This window comes from Anas acuta, chromosome Z (genome assembly GCF_963932015.1).
Source record: "Anas acuta chromosome Z, bAnaAcu1.1, whole genome shotgun sequence".
Lineage (NCBI taxonomy): Eukaryota > Metazoa > Chordata > Aves > Anseriformes > Anatidae > Anas > Anas acuta.
Window position 1 is genome coordinate 39,568,621 of NC_089017.1, and position 16,055 is coordinate 39,584,675.

The following is a 16,055-nucleotide window of genomic DNA, read 5'->3' on the forward strand; positions in this document are numbered from 1 at the left end:
GATAAAGACACTGGCAGGATCTTTATTGTTAATACACAGCAAAGGATATTGAATTAAAGACAAGAAGAGTTCCGCAATGTTTATACTCAAAAGGTGCAGCAACACACCCAGTCTTTCCATTACACAGCATGAGGTCAAGAACAACCCCATGCCTCTGCCTTCCCTACTTCCCATCCTTTGTCCGCTTTCCTTCCATGTGCAAAAGACTGCTCTTCACAACATGGTAAGGAGTTTTGCCTGTCAGCAATGGCTTTTGCTTTAATATTTCACTTATTACATGCCTGTTTGACTAAATTAAGCAGCCTCAGCCAAGCCACATCTTGCTTTCTAGTATCTCAATTTCAGTTATTATTATCTGCCAGTCCAAAGTACTAATTTATCAGTGCTCTTTCAGCTCCAAAATACTGGCTGTGCAGCCAAAAACACAAATAACACTACGACTACTGTGCTTATTTCAGAGCATGTGGATTTTTCCCCCTTTCTTTTCTTTCTCTCTCTCTCTCTTTTTTTTTCTTTTTTTTTTTTTTTTTTTTTAACTAGGAGAAGGACCACCCTGCTCTCATGGCACAGAACACTATTTACATTGCAATACTTGACTGTGTAATACATCTGGCATTTTTGGGCAGGATTCCTGAGCTAGGGGCCAGAAGCCCTTAAGCAATGATTTAAGGGGGAAAAAAAAATCATCCAACTTGACTTAACAGTGCTCATTTCTAGTTTGTTGCACTTAGCTTTTGGTTACTGACTGAAAAGCAGAAATGCATCAGACAGGTAAACAAGAGAAGACTGTTTCTTTTAATTTGTCTTACTGTTAGTAAATGAAGACTGTATTACAGTTTAAGGGCTCAGTTCCAGCTTCAGGTATATGCGTGTACAACACTGCACATATGCCTTAAAAATACCAGCTTTTTCTTGCTCATGAGCAATATACACATGTTTCAAATATACAACGATTACTTGTGTATTTAAAGCTGAAATTAAGTTCAGTACAATTCTCTAAAGGAGCAGCACCTTTGCAGAAAGAGTCAGGTTATGGTTCTACTCATTCCCTTACCTCTTATATATTTTGCTCAAGGACTGCAATAACTAAGTTTTCACAAAACCAAGCAGAAGTTAAAGCCAAGACATGCATTCTAAAAACCGAAATTAGAATTCTCCATACATCAAAATATATATATGATCAGCAGTTTCTGTAAAGGACTTTTTTCCTTTAGAAAACATACTTTTGCCAAATTCAGGATGTTTATGGCAGCTCAGGTGATGCTGGATGAAAATAACAGAGAAAAACAACAGCACGTAAATATATGGATGGATGGATGGATATTAAACATTCCTGACAAATAAAAAAATAAGTTTAGAGAGGAAACAGGAAGAATTAAAAAAAAATATTTTATCTTCTGAATTAAAAATTATTCTTCGCAGTTCCACTCCATCTATTTCTAGTGCAATGAACCACGAGCCAAGATTATTCCAAATCAACAGAGCAACATAGCCTATCATATCTAGTACTAATAAATCATATTTAGCACACTGTAAGTAGATAATAAAACAGCACAGATCACGTAGAACAGGAGAAGAATACTTTTCTATTCTTGATCCCTGGACATGGAAATGAAATGGCCATTATGCACAGAAGTGCAGAAATGATACTTCAAAGTGCCGAGTTTTCTGTTGTGAGGCACCACCTCAGGAATCTGCTCCCCCAGTAAATCAACAGTAGAAACTCATCCAGTTTCTGTAAGTATGTGGTGGTTTTACACAATGCAAGTTCTGTAGCTGAATCTTTATGAACTCTTGACACATCTTACTGCAAAACAGTCATTCAGCCATTGAGGGATTTTACTGGTTTCTTCAAGTTTTCCCAGGTACAGTTACTAACAAATACAAACAGGGAAAGACCTCCTGCATACTACAATGCAGCAGACACAGAGAGATGAGGGGAACCAAAGGCATACTGAAGATAAATAAGGATGACCGAGGAAAATATATCTAATTGTATGGTAGCCACAAAGAAGAATGAACTTTTGAGTAAAATTCTGTAATTCCAGTTCCTGCTGAACTCCAAAAAGAGCAGCTAGATGCATGCACATCCACGCCATCATCTGTAGAGAGAAACAACACTGTGCAAAGTCTTGAAGACTGAACTTTATTCTACAGACAGGAGAAAATGCCTGACAAGGAACAGTCCCACAAGGTCTATAATCCAAACACTACTTTAACCAATCAGAATATTCTTGAAAAGCTAACTGTGGGGCAGAAAACTTTACAAGCAGAGTTTTACCTGGATGCTCATAGGCTGAAGTACATAATTCACTGTTAAGTTAAAAGGGGTAGTGCATAAATGCCCATGAGTGTCAAAAGGAGAACATGTTCCATTAGACACCAAAAGGAAAGCTGTTGCAGACACATTAAAACTTGCATTCTAGTGGACACAGCTCCAACAGGTCACAGGGAGGTCAGCTTTGAAGAAGAAATCCAAATGAAATATAAACATGGCATTGTGGAAACCAGACAAATCTCCCATAGCTTTGTCCAGCCAGCACTAATCTAGGCATCAGCTGTGGTGCATAATCTAAACAAAGGGATCAGTCGGTTCATACATCTGGAAGCTGTCATATTTTGGAGCCTCCTAACAGTTATGTGTAACTGAAATATCCACTTGCGTGTAATAGCCTTTAAATTTGTTGTGCGGTCAAGAACGTGCATACACTATGTAGTATTACTACTTTCTGGGGAGCCACCACAAATACTATTTAATAACAGGGCTTTGACCACCTCTTCCCACGGAAATATTAAATCATGAAAATAGATGGATTCGGGGTAAGGAGGCAGTTTTCCTTAATGCATTTTCTGTTGAAAGCAAGTTCGAGTACCCATGGCTTTTAGAGTTCACTCTTGCCTGAACCCAGTGTCTGCTGAGGAACAATGAAGAAAGAAGGCCCATTCTCTACCAAAAAAATAAAAATAAAAAAATCCATTTAACAGGTAACAGGAGGTGGTAGCAAACTGGCAAATCGCTCACCCATACCAATACCCCAGGGGATGTTCAGACTGGACATTAGGAAAAACTTCTCTCCTGTGAGGGTGGTCAGACACTGGAACAGGCTTCCTAGCATGGTGGTCGACACCCCGTGCCTGTCAGATTTCAGAAGCCACCTGGTCAATGTCCTCAATGACATGCTGTAACTTTTGGTTAGCCCTGAAGTGGTCAGGCCATTGGACTCGAAGATCTCTGTAGGTCCCTTTTAATCAAACTTTTCTGTTCTGTTCTGTCCTACGCCTCCACAGAGCACCTCAACTACAGCAGCAGACAGCCTGACGGCTAAGCCAGCCTACTGCTTACCTATACTCCCCCTGTTCCAGCTCCATAGCAGCAGCATGGGGGCCAACAAGAAGGCAATGTGGATTTCAACTATTCTGCTTCGCCCCAGCATTTCTGCATGGAAATCACCAGGCTCTCCACAACTACCAAAATGCCCTTGTGCCCCATTCACGACCAGCAAAATCCGCGGGGTGTGGGAAGTCACTCACAGCTCAGGAGAGAGGAAGCGAGGAATGGTGCAAGCGAGGCAGCAGTTCAAACAGACATTGCAACAGAGGAGAGCACAGACCCTCCCAGACAAGGATCTACAGGGCACATTCTGGCACGCACATTAGCCACAGCATGTTAGGTTTGGAAATAATGATGACGATTACTTTTCTGGAGCCTTGAGTAAATTAAACGCCTCTGAAGTCTGAAAGGCAGAGGGACCCAGGCTACCCTGTGGTTACAGCCTAGGTGGGTGTGAGCTCCCCAGAAGAAGGCCCTCCTCTTGCCCTTCCCACAGCAAGGGCCCTGTCAGCCTGCTGCAGCTTCCTACCAGCGCTGGGCAGAGGCCTGGCCATGCTCAGGTTATTCTGCCTTCCGCCACTGCATTCGCTGAGCTCAGGATTTTGCCCTTCGCCTTCTGAATGACCCCAGATGGTCACTGGCAATACCTTCACTGAAACTCTTACGGGAGTTTAAACACCAGAACTGGTTTGTTTTTGCTTTGGATGCAGGAGCCTTTCAGCAGGAAGCACCAACCCTGAGCAGCGAGTGATGTGGACACCTGTCAAGATGAACCCTGACTGAGAGCCTGAGTGACTCTGATTTCAATAACAGGCCCGTAAAGGACAGCGATCATACAACCACATCACTAAAACCTTAAAATGCCTTTTATTAACATGTAAGCATAAGAAAACAGAGGGGGACTCACTCCACAGAAACGTAATACCCATTGTCCTGATGTTTTCACCCACAAACATCATGTAAAGCCTAAAAACTAGGATTTGATGTTGATCTTCAAAACAGAAGCATGGATTGAAATACAACCCCATTTCGATCAGCAAACTTCAAACACAGCATGCGGCCTATAGGTGATGGTTCTACAGCCCTCACATGGGAACACCGCTGGCACGTTCATGTTTGAGAAACCACACTGTAAATCGCAATCGATTCAAACAAACAAAACAGCAGGCTTGGAAACTTTCCAGATAAGCACCTTTCAATGAACCCTTACGCACTCTGAGGCGCACAACACGGTGCGAGGCAGAATTCAGAGATCAGCAAGTGTTGCAGGAAACTGCTGGACTTGGTGATGCGATGGGACACGACTCCCCACACTGTCTCGCAGCCCACCGAAATCCTGCCCCAGAAGTAAGTGCTGTGGTGGCGTGCCTCAAACAGTACTTAGCACTCAGCTGCTGCGAACAAGCGCGAGTCTTTGCGGAAGAACTGAATTACAACTGACTGGGTCAATTCCTGCTAACTGTATTGAAACCAAACATGTTACTCCGGACCACTCACATAAATTTGTCTCCTTAAAACAACAATTCACAAGGATCTGTTCCTCTACTGTTCTTTTTTTTTGTTTCTCCAAAGAATACTAGTGTAAAGTTAACTGATGCCTTAGGCAGAACTTAAGAATAACTTCCCTCTCCACCTGCACTTGATCTTGCTGGGTTAAGCAAACTGAGAAGCTACGGAAATAATACTGATTCCTGCATCACTCACATGCTTTCCTCTTCTTCACCTCACTCTTGTGTTGCATGGGTGAATTAATGTATTTTAAGATGGGTTAGCCGCAAGTACGACAGTAGAGTCACTTGGTTTCTGCCCCTTAAGAGCAAAAGAAAATACTACTACACATCACTCAAATCTTCGCTTACAGTTTGTTGTACACACTTAGCGCTAATTCACTGACAATGAGAGAACGCTTTGTTCCAAGTACCAAAACTGATCTTTCTTTGTGACTACTGAGGCATTTTCTCTTCCCTGCAGGTCGTCCTATCCCTGCTTGTATCACGCACCCCCTTGCTTCCAGCTGCTGTAACGAAGGGTCTCTGCGCGTTAGACCTTGGTTAGCTGTGCAAAGAGGACTACCAACACAGAAAACTACTCGCAGAGGGAAGAGTTCAACTGAGCTACAGATAGCACAAAAACTTCAGAAAGCAAGAGAGTAAAGAAAGACCACCGCGATCTTTGACCTCTTAGAGAAGAAAAAGGCATGAAAAAAAGGCGAGGAAAAAAAATCCCAAGACAATGGCAACATGAAATGAAGTATCAGGGAACAACACGAGAGCATCTCTCCCCTTATGAGCTGCGCCAATTAATGCCATTCAAGGCACTGCAGCAGTCAAATTTCAAGCTCCACTTAGCCGAATCTTCTCTGGAGCCACAAAACTACCTTCTTTCAGGAGGAGAGGCTGTAAATTTACATGTGTGACTGCTGTTCACAGGCCAGGGTCTTAGAGTGCCTATTAGAGTGGTAGCAGAAAACATAACCAGTTATGGGCATGATTTCTTTTCCATCCAGAGCACTTCCTAGTTATGAATGGATGTTTCTAAAACCTCGTCTGTGTCCAACAAAATTCAGTCACAGAGGAAATCAATGCAAAGCCCTTTTTGTTCTCTCAAGGGTGTACGATGTATAAAGATGCTAAACAGTCTCTGCAACTCCAGTGTACACGGACACCCACACATAGCAGTTCAACTAAAGCCTAAGGGCTGTGGATAACATTAAAATGCCGGTCTGGGATTTGTTTGTGCAAGACACTACAGTGAGCACCCTACAACAGGAAGGTGTGCGTGCAGGGATGACAGACCTGCTGACGGGCCGGGGAGAGCCACGTGTGTGGCCCCCTCAAGGGTGCCAGCAAGACAGACCGCAAGACAGGAGGCACAGACTGGGAGCACACTGCGGGGCACGCAGCAGGAACTGAAGTGCTCTGAACAGCAGCCAGAGCAGGGCTGGGTTTTTAAAAATAAATAAAAAAAAAGAAATGCTACTCTGCAACACGTAGTGCCAAGAAACAATTTGAGAGGAAAGCCACTTTGGTATCAGGAGGCCAGGAGTGTTGGCACAAATTCTGAAAGAGAGAGCCTACTACAAGAAAATTGAAAGAATGATGTTTTGGAGATCTGTTTTGCTTTTTCTCTCTTTGAAAGTTTGCCTACCAGGTGGGTTTCTGAACTTCTTATGTAAATATTTCAGCCATAATAGCTTCAGGCCCAGACTACTAAGCATTTATCTTGGAATGTGGATGGTCTTAAAACTCATTCAAACTTCACTTCACTATTTTTAATTAATTGTGTTATAGTTTTAAAGCAGCCGTTTACTTCTAGCAAACTTCAGCACTGTGTTATGTTCCACGCTCCATGGTATTCAGAAATGCACCATATAAAACCAGTCTCTTTGTGTAAATACTGCCAATTTATTCAGCAGTAATAACTGTAAAAAGCTTCAGTAGCAAATCAAAACTCATTTTATTGCAACTGTGACTCGAAACATATTTCGAGTAATCTACCATATTTGGCCAACGTTGCCCAGTTCATTCAAATTCTTGGTAAACAAAAGGTAAAGGCAAAAAGAAGACTGTTATTTTAATAAACAGTGCAATTCAGACGCTGCTTCCATTAAAAGAAAGCTTGACCTACTGGGCCCCTTAGTATAACAACCTCCACAGAGCGTACTTTAACTACAAGCTCAGGAGGGAGGACTGGGTATCCCAAGCTCAGCAAAGTGAGTTTGGTCACCGCTTTCCACTCCTGCCTAGGAAGAACACCACTTCAGACACCACCTCTCTCTGTACCTCTTCCATTTCAAATGCTCACCCTGTACTTCTGCCTGCAGTTTAGCCACAGAAACACGCAATTGCTGTTCATTAGGTGTATTTGTATAACAGCCTTGTTCATGACCAGAAATGTACAGTCTCCACAATTTAGCATGCTTTTTTTTTTTGTGTCGCGTTGCACTAGAACATGAAGACTGTGAGTTAATTTAAATTAAAACCAGAGTATTTTATATCAATGTGATTAGCTAGCCATTTTGCACAACCTAGACACACAAGGGTTTTTAAGCTTTCTCCATTTAAACCAAGTTTTAATATTTGCCTTGTTTAATTCTAACATGGAAAGCAATCTCAAATCGCACGGGTCAGCTCTGTACAACCAGCTGCCTCGTGCATCCACCTTGGCCATAAAAGCCTCAGAGACCAATTTCAGTGAGGTTTCACGCTCAGGACCTCCCCATGCACCCGAGGAGCCGCAACGCCAGCAGAAGAGGTCAGGGCAGTAACTGCACCGAGTGACTATTCCGCAAAAACGCATTTTTTCCCCGACAGCTGGATTTTTCGCTGCTGGGCCAGCCACACGGGCTCGGTCAGCGCGCGGTCTCGGAAAAGCAGGTGGCGTTAGGAGGGGATCACCCGTCCTCGCAGCGGAGCCGTGACGGGAGAGCAGGGGGAACCCACCTGGACCCAGCATTTCAGCCTGACACCGCGAGCAGCAGCGCGGCCAGGCAAAAAAAAAAAAAAAAAAAAAAAAAACGTTGAGAGGAGCCGTTTCTTTCCAACGGTCTGCGCTGCTGGCTGAGGGGCGCAGCACCCGGGGACTGTCACAGGGCGGCCGCAGCCACCCCCCGCAAGGCAGAGCCGTGCTCCCGCAGCCCTGCCGCTTTTTATTTATTTATTTATTTTATTTATTTATTTATTTATTTATTTTCCGCCCCGCGACGAGCGCTCCCCCCCCCCCGCCGCTGAAAGCCGTCCAGCAGCAGGGACCACACACAGCCCGCCCGCCCCCTTCCCCCCCTCACACACCCCCCTCCCCTCCCCTCCCCTCCCCGCCCCGCGGGCGTGCGCACTCCCAAGATGGCGGAGGGGCGCCCCCTTCCTCCTCCTCCTTCCTCCTCATCCTCCTCCTCCTCCCGCCGCCCTCCCGCACGGCGCCGAGCCCCGCAACCCGCCGCGCGGACCAGCCGCTCCCCCGGCTCTGCGCTTCGCCTCCCGTCCGACACCGACACCGTCCCCGTCCCCGTCCCCCCCCGCCGCGGGCGGCGAAGTGGTACCGCCGAGCGGCGGTTGTGCCGCCCCGCCAACCGCCCGCCCAACGGCCGCGCCAACCGGCGGCCGGCCCCCGGTACCGGCGGGCACGCGTCAGGGCCGGTGCCCGCCTCAGGGCCGGTGTCCGCCCGCGCCCCGGCGCCTTACCTTCCACCCACAGCTCCTCCACGTTGGTCTCGAGGTTGGCGGCCCGTAATCCGACAGCGAAGGCCCCGAAAATGAGGAGGCCGACCACCAGGAACTTGCCGCAGTTCCTCTGAATGTAGCAGCCCAGTCTAAAGAGCAGTCTCTGAAACTTGGCTCGCAGCCACAGCGGCGCCTTCCTCCCGGTCGCTCTCCCCTGCAAGGCAACACGGAGGTCAGTCGGTACCGGGCCGCCACCGGCACCGCTCGCCACCACCCGAGCCGCCCCTCCCCCGGGCACAGCAGGGAGCCCCCGCCGGGACCGAGGCGGCCGGGCCGGCCGGGAGCAGGCAGCCGGCCCCCCACCCCCCCTGCACACAGCGCGGCCGGCTGCAGGCAGCACCCAGGCGGTGAGCAGCGCTGCGCCATCAGCAGCTCGTTCCCACAGCGTGTGCGAGCGGCAGAGGGCAGCCACATGGATCTCTCCCGTTTTATTTTTATTTTTTTTCCCTCCCCCTCTGCTCCTCTCTTCCCCCCGTTCCTCTCCTTACACAGCCCGCAGATCCGCTCCCTGCAAACGCGGCTCCCGGGGCCGCTCGCTCCCGGCGTCTTTTGGGGGCCGGCGGCCGGCTCCATCCCCGCCCGGCCCGAGCCGGCAGCCCCCCGGCCGGCGGGGGGTGGCGATGTGCTCGCGGCGCTGCCTCCCCTGCCGGCCGCGGGGGGAGGAAGGCGCTGCGCGCTGCCCCCGCCCCGGGACCCCCCTCCTCCGGGGGCAGCCCCGGCGTTGCGTGCGCTTGACAAAAGCACGGCTTCTGCCAAGAAAGCGGCCGCTCGCCCGCTCCCCCCGGTCCCGTCCCGGTGCTCGGGGCGCTGCGAGGGGACGGGGAGGAGGGGAGGGAGCGCCCCGAGAGCCCCGCTCGCCGCGGGAGCAGGCACGGGCGGGGAGGCAGGAAGGGAAGGAGGGCACTCTCTCCCGCACGAACAGAGTCACAGACGTCCCTCTCTTTTTTCCCAGCATTTTATTGGTGGCTGTTGGGTTTCCATCTCCTCCTTCCACCCCCGCGGGAAAGCACGCCACCCCCTCCCCCGCCGAAAAAAAAAAAAAGAAAAAAAGTTAAAAAAAAAAAAAAGCCAGCGCTGGCGCTCGCGCGGCGCTCCGGGGGGAAGGAAAAAAAAAAGAAAAAAAAAAAAAAAGGGAGAGGAGGGAAGCACCTTTGCGATCTGCTCCAGGGCGAACGCCGCATCGCAGTAGCTCGGCCGCTGCAGATACTCCCGGTCGGGCGCCGCGGCGCGCCGGCTGCCTCCGCTCCTCCGCCGCCTGCCGCCGCTCCTCGCCGCCCGGCCGGGGTGGCCGCCGCCGCCCGCGCTGCTGCTGGTCTCCGGCTCCGAGGCGTTAGCGGCCGAGGCCATGTTGCCGCCGCCGCCGCCGGCGGGACGGGGGAGCTGCCGCTGGCGCTGCCGCGGCGAGGCCCGGGGGGCCGGGGGCGCGGCGGTGGCCCGCGGGGCGCGGCGGGGGCCGCGGGGCGCGGCGGGGGCGCAGGGGGCTGGCGGCGCTGCGGGCCGCGGGCTGCTGCTGCTGCTGCTGCGGGGGCTGCCGCGGCTGCGGCTGCGGCTCCGGCTGCTGCTGCTGCGGCTGCTGCTGGGGCTGCTGCGGCGCGGCCGCCTCACGCGGGGCGCGGGGCGGCGGCTGCCGCCGCGGCCGCTCCGGCCGAGTCGCTCCCCGCGCCTCCCATTGCCACATCGCACCCCGAGGTGCCGGCGGCCGCTCCCCGCGCCCAGCGAGGTGGGACGGGCGGGCGGGCGCGACCCCCGGCCCCCCCCGGCTGCCGCCGCCGCCGCCGCCGCCGCGCTGTGCTCGGCTCCCGTGGAAATCGCCTCCTCCGGCCGCCGCTGCCTCCCTCCGGGGAGCCGCTGTCCGCGGCGGCGCTCAGCGGCGGCGGCGCGGCGGCGTTGCGGCGGGCCGCGGCGGCTGCTGCTGCTGCTGCTGCTGCTGCGCTGCCCGGCCGCGCTGCACCATCCTGCCTCAGCGCCGGGCTGCTTCCCGCGGGCCGCGGGGCCGGCGGGGCTCCGCGCTCGGCCCCGCCGCGGCGGCGGGCGGGCGGCTGCCTGGCGCTCTCCCCCGGCGTGTGCGCGGCAGCGGCGAGCTGCAGCCCCTCGGCTCAAGAGATGAGATGAAGAAGAAAAAAAGGACTCTCTCCATTTGGATAAAGAGGAGGAGGGGTGGGAGGGGGGGGAGTAAGAGAGGAGAGAGAGCGAGAGAGGGAGAGGGAGAAAAAAAAAAAGAGCTGAAAGCCCGCCCCTGGGGCTGTCAGATGGCTTGGGTTTCTGCGAGGCGATTGGCTCGGGGAGGGCAGAAATTACTCAGCAAACATGACTATTATTAGCTGCTTAGCAACAGCTCACCAAAGTAGAGAGACCACCCAGGCAGGCAACCCTTGTGTGTGCATCTCCAGCTTCAGGGGGAGCCTTAAAGAGATCCAGCCTTCTTTGCATGCAATACTTCCATTAAGGAATGCCTCCCCCACACCGCCTCCCCCCCCCTTTCTTCTTCGTTTTCTTTTCAAGAAAGTTTTTTTTTTTTTCTTTTTCTCTTCTCTCTCCCCCCCCCCCCCTTTTTTTTTTTTTCGGCCGGGATGCTTGCAGACAAATGCACGCCGCAGAACTTTCTCGCGATCGACACGCAGAAATATATATATATATATTTTTTTTTCCCTCTCTTTTAAAAAACAGAGGGAAACGGGGGGAAAGTAGCATTAAACGATTTCTAAAGCCCTTAAAAGAAAATCCTTTTAGAGGCACCTTGGCCTCAAGCTGCAACAAATACTGGGAGGTCCGAGCTGAATTCCCAGGCTTGCAGAAATAATGACAGGGTGGTGGATACTGCGGTGGAAAGTGCCAGATTTTTCTCCCTCTCTCTTTCTTTTTTAACTAAAGAGGAGACTCGGTTCCATGCAAGAAAACCACTCCGTCCAGTTAGAAAAACACAATGAAAACTTAACACTTGAGGGATTTAAAGCCGCGCGGTAGCCAGCCTGTTTCAACTTAGGGCTCATTCTTTAACTGAAACCTGAGGAAAGCCACTTTTAATATGTTTTTAGTGTAAAAATCCGTGAAGCGCAGGCTGCCTGGCCGCGCTAAACACTTCTCGCACTATACGTGATTGTTTACTTTTTTGGCACGGCTGCTCGCCGTCTCCGCTCATTGAGGACCAGCCATTAATTGCGGCCGCTACAGCTGCGCGCCTCCCCCGCCGGCCGCGGAGGGGCTCCGCGCCCCGGCGCGCTCGCTGGGGACGGGGGCTTAAAAAATGGGATAAAAAGAGAAAAAAGGCCCCGGCCGAGCCTCCGTGGGCAAACCGGCGGGGACACGGCCGGCCCCGGGCGATGCTGTGGCCTTTCCCCCCCCGCGTCCCCGCAGCCACCTGGTGGCCGCGGGCGGCGCGTCCTGCCCCGTGGGGCTGTGCCCTGCGTGGGGCTGTGCCCTGCGTGGGGCTGTGCCCTGCGTGGGGCTGTGCCCTGCGTGGGGCTGTGCCCTGCGTGGGGCTGCCCGCAGCACATGTGGGCGCGCAGCTGCGGGAGGGGGAAGCCCACGGGGCTGGAGGCGGCTTTCTGCTGGGGGCTGCAGCCCACACCTGGGAGGGAGGGAGGGAGAGAGAGAGGGAGGGAGGGAAGGAGGAAGGGAGGGAGGGAAGGAAGGAGGCAGGCAGGCAGCCGCCTCTAACTCAAGTTTCAGCCGTGCATCGCGCTGGGAGCCGACGTGCCACCAGGTCTGAGCGGGGCTGGGGGCGCGGAAGGAAGGGGCCGGGGGAGAGAGAGGCGTTTGGCTGCAGCCTCCCAAGCCCGGGAGGACTGCCCCGTCCCTGCAAGCACCTCCAGCCCCCGGGGCTGCCCCCCGCCTTCTGCCTGCTCGGCTCTGCGCAGCAGCCCGGTGACCTCCGGTCCTCGCTCCTGCTCCCAGAACCCAATCTGAGGACTCAAATTTAACAAGCGCTATCTTAATCTCCCCTCTCTCCCTGTGGTCTGGAGGGATTTTTTTTTTTTTTTTAAAGCATACACAAGAGATGAATTACTGCAGGGATCTAATTGGCCTTGTTTCTGTGTGTGTGTTTTTTCTTTCTTTCTTTTTTTTTTTTTCCTCAAGGAAGAAGTGTCAGTGTAAAAGTCTCCACTTGGGTGGTCAGAGCAGTGGCTGCCCCCACTTTGCCTCATCGCTGATGCCTGCGTGCTACATTCCCAGCGATAATGTTGTTCCTAATCAATCTGCCCTTATTTACATTTGTAAGCACTGCTGGCTGTGATATGCATGGGCCTTGTGTGCAACTGCTCCTCCACACCAAGGGCTGCTTCTGCCTTCAGCAGCTCGCCTGGGACCTGCAGATGTCTTATCTCGGACTTGCCCTGTGGCCAAGGCCCGGGAAGGTGTCCCCGCGGGTGGAGTGGCTGCAGTCTGCAATCTGACTGAAATACGCCTGGTCTCCCCTGCTCCTGGACCGCCAGGGCTGGCACGCAAGAATCCCGGGGCTTCATTTTACAAGGCTTTGCCTCTTGCTTGGGTCACCTTCGTGCTCACCGCAACCCCAGACACCGCACAGCTCCACGCTCCCCGCAGCCACGCGAGGGACCAGCCCCGGCAGGGTGTGCAGCGCCGTGACCCTGCTTTACTGTCACGCGTCTCTGCAGGTTGCCCATCACCTGCGGACCGCAGCAGCGCCGGGGTGCGGGGCCTGCCCTTCCCCTCACCCCACCCCACGGGGGGGCTGCGGAGCCCACCCGCGGGGCGCTGCCTTGGCGTGTCCCCCCGGCCCCGCCACCGCGCAGGGGCACGGAGGCGGCGGCACGGAGCCGGCCCGCTCCCCCTCCTCAGCCCGGCAAGCAAAGGGAGCTGCTCGAGCCAGCTTGTCAAAATAATGCGGCTAATTACCCCTGATCTCCTTTAATGGAGAGCCGCTCTGCACGCCGCAAAGGAGCAAATGAGGGATCTACAGCGCCGGCCCGGCAGAGCGGGCGTTTCTCCCCGCGGAGGGCTGCGGGAGATGCGCCTCCCGCGGCCGCCGGCCCTCCGCGCTGCCCCGCCGGGGCCCCGGGAGCTGCGGAGGGCGGCGGCCGCAGCTGCAGCCCCGTCCCTGCCGGGAGACACCCGGCGGGCATCCCGGCTGCAGCAGAGCTTGTCCTGCCCGGCGAGGGGCTTTAGCCTTATAAACCCAAGTCGTCTTCAAAACAGATTTTTTTTTTTTTTTTTTTTTTTTCCTTCTGGCACGGTGCCCTGCCACTTGCAGGACTTTAATGCGCACGCAGGGGGGAAAGTTACACTGAACAGTTTTTAGCCAGCCCGGACAACACCGAGCCTGTGTAGCGATATAGCTCAAGTCTTGCATTTGGCAGAGGGCAGGGCATTCATTTTCATGATCTCTGCCATCGGGTCTCGCAGAAAAAAAGCTGAGCGACACGATCTCTTTGACCCACTGCTGGAGCAACAAATTTATTAGAGATATAGGCGTGAGAAATGAAAAGGAAGTAAAACAATTCAGGCTCATTGTATGTCTTTCTTTCATACTGCTAATCCGGTTTACACATCACGCCTACATGTCTCAATAGGGCTTTATACACTGTGGCAAAGGCAGAAGAAAATAAAAGGTGTGTGTGTGTGAGTGCGTGCGTGTGTGTGCATGTGTGTGTGAAATAAGGATAAAAACAGAGAAGCCCGAGACGTTTTAATTCAGAGTCAGCTGCCAGTTTTATATCTACCGGCTCTTGAAAGCAAATAGATTTTAAAGGATTCCTCCTTCCCCCCCTCCCTCCTCAGCCCTAGCAGCGTGTCCGCAGGCACAGTGTCGGGTGATAATCCTGCCCCGCCGCGGCTGTAGCGCGGCCCCGGCCAGACACCAGGTACACCCACCGGGCCGGTGCCCAAGCGACGCGAGAGACCCCCGGGCCACAAGCCCCACGCCGGCTGGCCGGGAGCCGGCACAGACCCACCTTGGCTCAGGCGTGCCCCTTAGCACCAGCCCCCTCCTCGCTCGGCCCCCCGCCGGGGGGAGGCATGTCGGCGAGCATCCTTCCCCCCAGCCCCGGCACACGGCGGGCAGGGCCGGTCCCCGCGGCGCAGCGCCCGCACAGGGCTGCCCGGTGCCCGCAGAGGTACCGCTGCCTCCGGCGGGGCCGCCCGGCAGCATCGCCCCCGTGCCGCACGGCCTGGCCCCGGGGGGGGGCTGGATGCTGCAGCGCGGCAGGTTGGCGGCGCCGCCGCTCGCACAGGTGCAGGGGATGCGGGTGCCGAGCACAGACCCCCGCGGGGACGCTGGAAGGCACCGCGGGGACGGCGCTTCCCCGGGGGGGGGGCTCTTCCGACGGGCGCAGCCGCTGGGGGACACACAGCGGGGACACGACGCCGAGCCCCCCCCCCCCGCTGCCGGGCAGGACGGGAGCCACGGCCCCGCACGGCCCCGCACGGCCCCCGCCGCACGGCCCCCGCCGCCCCCCGGCCCCGCACGGCTCCGCCCGCCCCCTCCGCCCGGCCCCGGGCCCTCCGCCGCGGGGGTCCGCGCAGCGCCCCCGGCACCGCCCCAGCCCCCAGCCCCCGGCCCCCGGCCCCTGCCCCCGGCCCCGGGGTCGCCCCGGCACCTACCATCGCTGCCCGTGCGCCGCCGGAGGGCCGGTGCCGCCTCGCTCAGCGCCGCTGGCGGCTGTCGTGGGGCATCAGCCTCCTCGTCCTCGGCCCCCCTCGCGTCCGCTCGGCTCGCTGCTCCCGATCCCTCTTCTTTTCCCTTTTGTTTCTTTTTTCTTTTTTCTTCCTCTCCCTTTTCTGTCCTCCTCTCTTTCTTTATATTTTTTATCTTTCTTTCCCACTCTCTCTCTTTCTTTCTCTTTTCCTTGCTTCCTTCCTTCCTCGTTTCCTTCCTTCCTTCCTCCCTTCCTTCCTCTCTTCCTTGCTTCCTTCCTCCTTTCCTCCTTTCTTTCCCTCCCTCTCTTCTTCTTCTCCTCCTCCTCTTCCTTCTTCTTCTTCTCCTTTTTTTTTTTTTTTTTTACCCCAAAGGAACCGAAAGTGTAAAAAAAATAACCCTCCTAGGTTGCAGGCATTCTGCAGAGTGCTGGAAAGGCTCACAATTACATGCCTGTTTCTATTAAGCAGCTCCATCGTCCTCCATGTGGGTGGTCTGGCTCTCAATAGGCAGGACCTGTCAGGGTCACGTGACGAGCCCGCAAACTTTACCCCTTTACAATAAACTCCGGGAAAAAAGCAAAGGAAGCGGGAGCCCCGTGCCGACCGCCCGGACCCGGACCCGCTGCCCCCCGGCACAGCGCCCGCGTCTCCCCCCTCGGCCCCCCGGAGGATGGGGAGCAGGGAAGGTGCCCGCCGGTGGGGCGCAGTCTGCCTGCCAAATGTGCCAAAATCTGGGCGAGCAGAGGGGCGCCGAGATTCCTCCCGGCGGCTCAGCACCCCGCGCTGCCCCCGACGGAGCGCGTTTGTGCCCGAGGTGTTGGTGCCCGTCCTGCTCGGCGGTGCTAGAGGTCACTAGAAAGTCAGCTTTCAGGTGGCGGAGCAAGGCAAAGCGAGGAAACCAGCTCCTG

The 16,055-nt window shown here is 54.5% G+C and overlaps 1 protein-coding gene and 1 long non-coding RNA gene across 4 annotated transcripts in view; one reads left to right on the forward strand and one right to left on the reverse strand.

Moving 5' to 3' along the window:
• The window catches only part of PTCH1 (patched 1), a 71,795-nt gene extending 56,234 nt beyond the window's left edge, over positions 1-15,561 (reverse strand). For 2 of the 3 annotated variants that reach the window (XR_011091100.1, XM_068666463.1), the window contains exons 1-2: positions 9,700-10,738; positions 8,512-8,704 (exon numbers count right to left, since the gene is read on the reverse strand). Coding sequence is in view for 2 of the 3 variants with exons in the window: in XM_068666463.1 (XP_068522564.1) it covers positions 8,512-8,704; positions 9,700-9,897 (391 nt within the window). In the remaining variant the exon portion in view is untranslated. Of the gene's footprint in view, positions 1-8,511; positions 8,705-9,699; positions 10,739-15,111 lie in introns of those variants that run through there. The other variant, XM_068666464.1, reaches the window with a different exon arrangement.
• LOC137847859 (uncharacterized) lies at positions 8,586-14,397 on the forward strand. The gene is made up of 2 exons (XR_011091101.1): positions 8,586-8,722; positions 12,628-14,397. It is a non-coding gene; the product is annotated as an uncharacterized lncRNA (long non-coding RNA).
• Positions 15,562-16,055: the final 494 nt, after the last annotated feature.